This window comes from Suricata suricatta, chromosome 17 (genome assembly GCF_006229205.1).
Source record: "Suricata suricatta isolate VVHF042 chromosome 17, meerkat_22Aug2017_6uvM2_HiC, whole genome shotgun sequence".
Lineage (NCBI taxonomy): Eukaryota > Metazoa > Chordata > Mammalia > Carnivora > Herpestidae > Suricata > Suricata suricatta.
In genome coordinates, this window is record NC_043716.1 from 38,211,947 (window position 1) to 38,216,064 (window position 4,118).

At 47.9% G+C, this 4,118-nt stretch overlaps 1 protein-coding gene across 1 annotated transcript in view; it reads right to left on the minus strand.

Moving 5' to 3' along the window:
* Positions 1-2,930: 2,930 nt before the first annotated feature.
* Positions 2,931-4,118, minus strand: part of LOC115281621 (keratin, type I cuticular Ha8-like) — a 2,972-nt gene continuing 1,784 nt past the window's right edge. Inside the window, exons 4-5 of the mRNA XM_029927036.1 lie at positions 3,414-3,650; positions 2,931-3,009 (exon numbers count right to left, since the gene is read on the minus strand). Of these exons, the coding sequence (XP_029782896.1) occupies positions 2,931-3,009; positions 3,414-3,650 (316 nt within the window). The remainder of the gene's footprint in view (positions 3,010-3,413; positions 3,651-4,118) is intronic.

Below are 4,118 nucleotides of genomic sequence, written 5' to 3' on the forward strand. Positions count from 1 at the left end.
GAGAGAGTACAAGTGGAGGAGGAGCAGGGAGAGAGGGAGACAGGATCCAAAGAGGACTCTGCACTGACCTCAGAGAGCCCGGTGTGGGACTCAAACTTACGAACCATGAGGTCATGACCTGAGCAGAAGTCTGACGCTTTAACCATCTGAGCCACCCAGGCACCCCAAAGTGAGGGAGTTTTTAAAATACATGTCAAATGAAAAGGCATGAATGAGAAAAAAGTTGAGAAGCACTAAATTAGGCGGAGAAAGACAAGGAAATGATTCAATAAGATGAGCTCATGAAGATTGGTATAAGTGGCCATCAAAAGGGGTGAATTTGATTTTGTTCTTTGTAGGGAGGATGATGTGAGTGTGGCGAGGTGGAGCTTTAGGTATCATACATCATGGACCCCAAGACATGAAAATTGATACCTAAATAGAAAATGATTCTATTCAGGAAAGTTCAGAATTCTACCCTGATATTGTTGGCTTCCGGGTGTAAACAGTGGGAGCAGAAATGTGGGCCCTTCCTTCCCCAAAGCTCGTCAGTGATGGCAGCATCCACCCCTGAGGATGGCAGCCAGCCACCCTTACTCCCTCCACTTTCCTGGTATTTGGGAGAAATGGCATTTGAGTGAAAAAAACAAAACAGGCAATGAGTGCAGGGGCCTGCAGAGGCCTGCCTGTCATTATATGAAGCCTAGAAGAAAATATTACAAATCAACACACTGGTAGTGCAGGGGTAGTAATCTGAAGACCAATGGGCTCAGGACTTACTAGGGGGCTCAAAACTGGATCTGGTCCCAAGCCAAAGTCTCAGGGGAAGAAAAATAATCAATCAATCTGGTTGAAATTATTGTGACCACAGCAAAGCCTGATACTGCGTCTAAGCTTTCAGTCCAATCTGTGAGGATAGCGAGATGCAGGGAGGCCAGAGCCCCGAGAGGAAGGTGCAGAGGGGAGTGTCAGTCAGTGCTTGGGTTTGGGCACCAGAGGGCGCCTTGAGCCCTCAGGCCATAATGATGGATAAGGGTAAAATCGCAGTGTCCAGGTGCCCTAGGACAGGCTGGAGAGCCACCTGCCATCCTCCCTAGCCTACAACACACACACCCCCCACCGCATCTGAATAGCATTTTCTGCAACACCCAGTAGCCTCAGAGGCCCCACAATTAGACTGCGTTCAGGATGTGACCTGGCCAGGCAAGCAGGGGTCAGGCCAGATTTTCATGGCCCTGTTGCATGAAAAGCTATGGCTACTCCTTAAAACAGATGATTCTTGTGAGTTACTTGAGAGCCCACTGGACATTTGGACAATTTGTCCTCTGAGACTCCAAAGAATGCTGTTTTTTAATGTTGGTTAGGCCACTTGGAGTGAAAAACTAAGCTCCAATAACCGAGTGATTGGTTTTCCTTATTGCTTATAGATGGACAAAGAGGGTGGTCAAACTTCCAGGCCACCAACTCGGAAATACATGGCCCTGGATACTGCTAATAGGTTTTGCTACCACCTCCTTAGTCCCTCTTTCCTTCTAAGAAGGAAAGATTATCCCTGCTGGTTCCCAGGGAGCCCCATAAACCAATATCCACCTTTTCTGTGCCAGGAGCATCATATGGATTATCCCTCAGCAACGGTGAAGGAGAAATTGAAATTTTCTAACTATACTACTGAAGAATAAGTCTCAAGAGAGTGTCATAGCCTGGCCAACTTCACTAAACTGATGTCACAGAGGGTACAATTTGAGCTCAGATCTGCCCAACTCCAGAGCAAGTATCCTTCTGACCATACTATGCTACTCGGCAGATCTGAATTTGCACTGATACTTGGACCAAGTTCCACAGGTGAGCCGAAATCTGAAAGCGTCATGCTCAGCACATGCCAGAAGCAAAATTGACTAGCACAGCAAAGAAGGTGATAATCTCTTAGGTGCTCTTCCACCATGTCTGGCTATGACCGACCTGGGCCTGGGTCAGAGCCATGTCCAAGAGGCAAATTCACATCTTTAGAGCACTCATGCCTACTGTGTTCCTCACCTTTGGCCCTCCAAAGGCAACAGGAGAGGAGACAAGGACACATCTCTCAGGAAGAAAATATGCCCAGGACCCAAACAACTGTCCCCAGTACTGAAGCTAAGAGAGAAGGCAATAATTCCTTGCCTCCACACAGGAGCCAAGTTGAATGAGAGAAAGAAAAAAAAACTTGGCAACTTGGCCAGGGCAGTTCTCAGCATGACCTCCCTTTGGCTAGATTGGAACTCTAAGTTGTATGATTTTGCTCTTGGACAAAATACCAAGACTCTAAAGATGCCAAAAGCATGGCAGGGACATGTTAGTTCTGAGCTGTTCTGAAGGAATTCAACCTTGGCAACCAACATGTCTTCCTTTCACCAGCCCATAGAGATTGGCAGGCAAGGTTAAGTACAAATCCAATGTCAGCAAAGGACCTTCATCCAGAGGCTAAGACCCCAGTGCCCCAGTGAGAGATCCTGACAGTGACAAGACATGTCGGGGCCAATGACCACCCAAGGTCTTGAGGACCAGAGCTCTTTATCCCCCAATATACATTGCCAAGCACCGGAAGTGTAGCACTTAATACAGGAAGCAGATTTATTGACCATTTCGTACAGGAACCAAATTACATCTTAGGAGACTCTGAAGCACTGGAATAGAATGTAAATTGCAGAAGAGATACTAGGAACAAGCAATAGCTTAAGTGAAAGACAATTACAGCTTTGGATGGGGGTGTGCAGTATGGGGACACATAGGGAGCCACTGCTTAGAAGTTTCTGTTATGCTCTGATTCGGTGAAAATGCCTCCAGTGAGTTCAGTCTTCCTGGAAGGAAGACTAATGGGCAGGTGAAGGGAATCCTAGTCTGAGTGCAACCAGCCTTGACCTCCTGCACCAGCACGTAGACCTTCAAAATAATTTCTCAGCACAGATGCCACTGGCTTAGAGAGGGCAGGTGGCCGGGACACAGCTTGGATGAAGAACACAGGAGGCAGCTCTAGAGCAGGGATTGATGGGGAGTCTGCAAGGAGAGAGAGAGAGGAAGAGTTAGACATAGGGAGTACAAAGATGTATCAGTGATGCACAGAAAAGGCAAAACCGAAAAGGACAAAGGACAGGTCTGACACCAAGTCACACTGTGCAATGAAATCTGTATGAGTAGTTTGTCTTCCAGTCCCATCTGCATATCTCCATGACCAAGAGTCTTCAGGTGAGACTTGGCTTAGGAACCAGCTATTGTGTATGTAACAGTTAATTTGCAGAAAAATCCACATACACCCAGAGAGGTGAGCGTATCACTAAGCCAGTGTGCACAGGGAAACTTGTTTACTGAGATCTCCTTCCACCACCATGTCAGTTATCTGTCAGGAATTGCCTTATAGTCAGGTATCAGGCTCGGTGAGATACTGACTCCATCACACATACTTGCAATCCTCGCTCTCCAGAAGCTTCCTATATGTGTTGATCTCGCACTCCAGCCTGGCCTTGACGTCCAGCAGCACCTGGTACTCCTGGTTCTGCCGCTCCAGGTCAGCCCGGATCTCAGACAGCTGCTCCTCCACATTGCTGATCAGGATCTGCATCTGGGCCAGCTCGGTGCCAAAGCGCTCATCTGCCTCACACAGCGAGTTCTGCAGGCAGTCCTTCTGTAGTGGCAAATAACTGGGTAAGAGACCTAGGTGTCCCAAATTTCAGCAGTAGAAATCATGGCCAATCTCATCATGTCATAGGACATTCCTGGAACTCTGGAGAAACCGCTACCCATATCACCACAACTTTTCACGAAACTTCTACCTGGAGGAACTGTTCATCCTTGTATTCCAAGTACCTGACCAAGTAGACACCCATGGACATCTTGTGGAATGAGGGCCTGAACCTCCACCCTTAATTCTAAAGGAAGTGAAGTTGACTCTTTAAATTAACCATTTTTGGGGGTCAAACCAACCTTGATGGCAAGGCATCTCCACCAGGGAGAGAGGGAGCCAGACCCTGAGTTCTGACTGTTAGTGGAACTGATTAGTGGGACTTCTAAGACATGCTGCTGCCAGGCCATGGCCCATGGCACCAGCACCACGGTGAGGGCAGAGGACCATACCAGGCTGTGCTGGGCTTGAAGCTCCACCTCCAGGG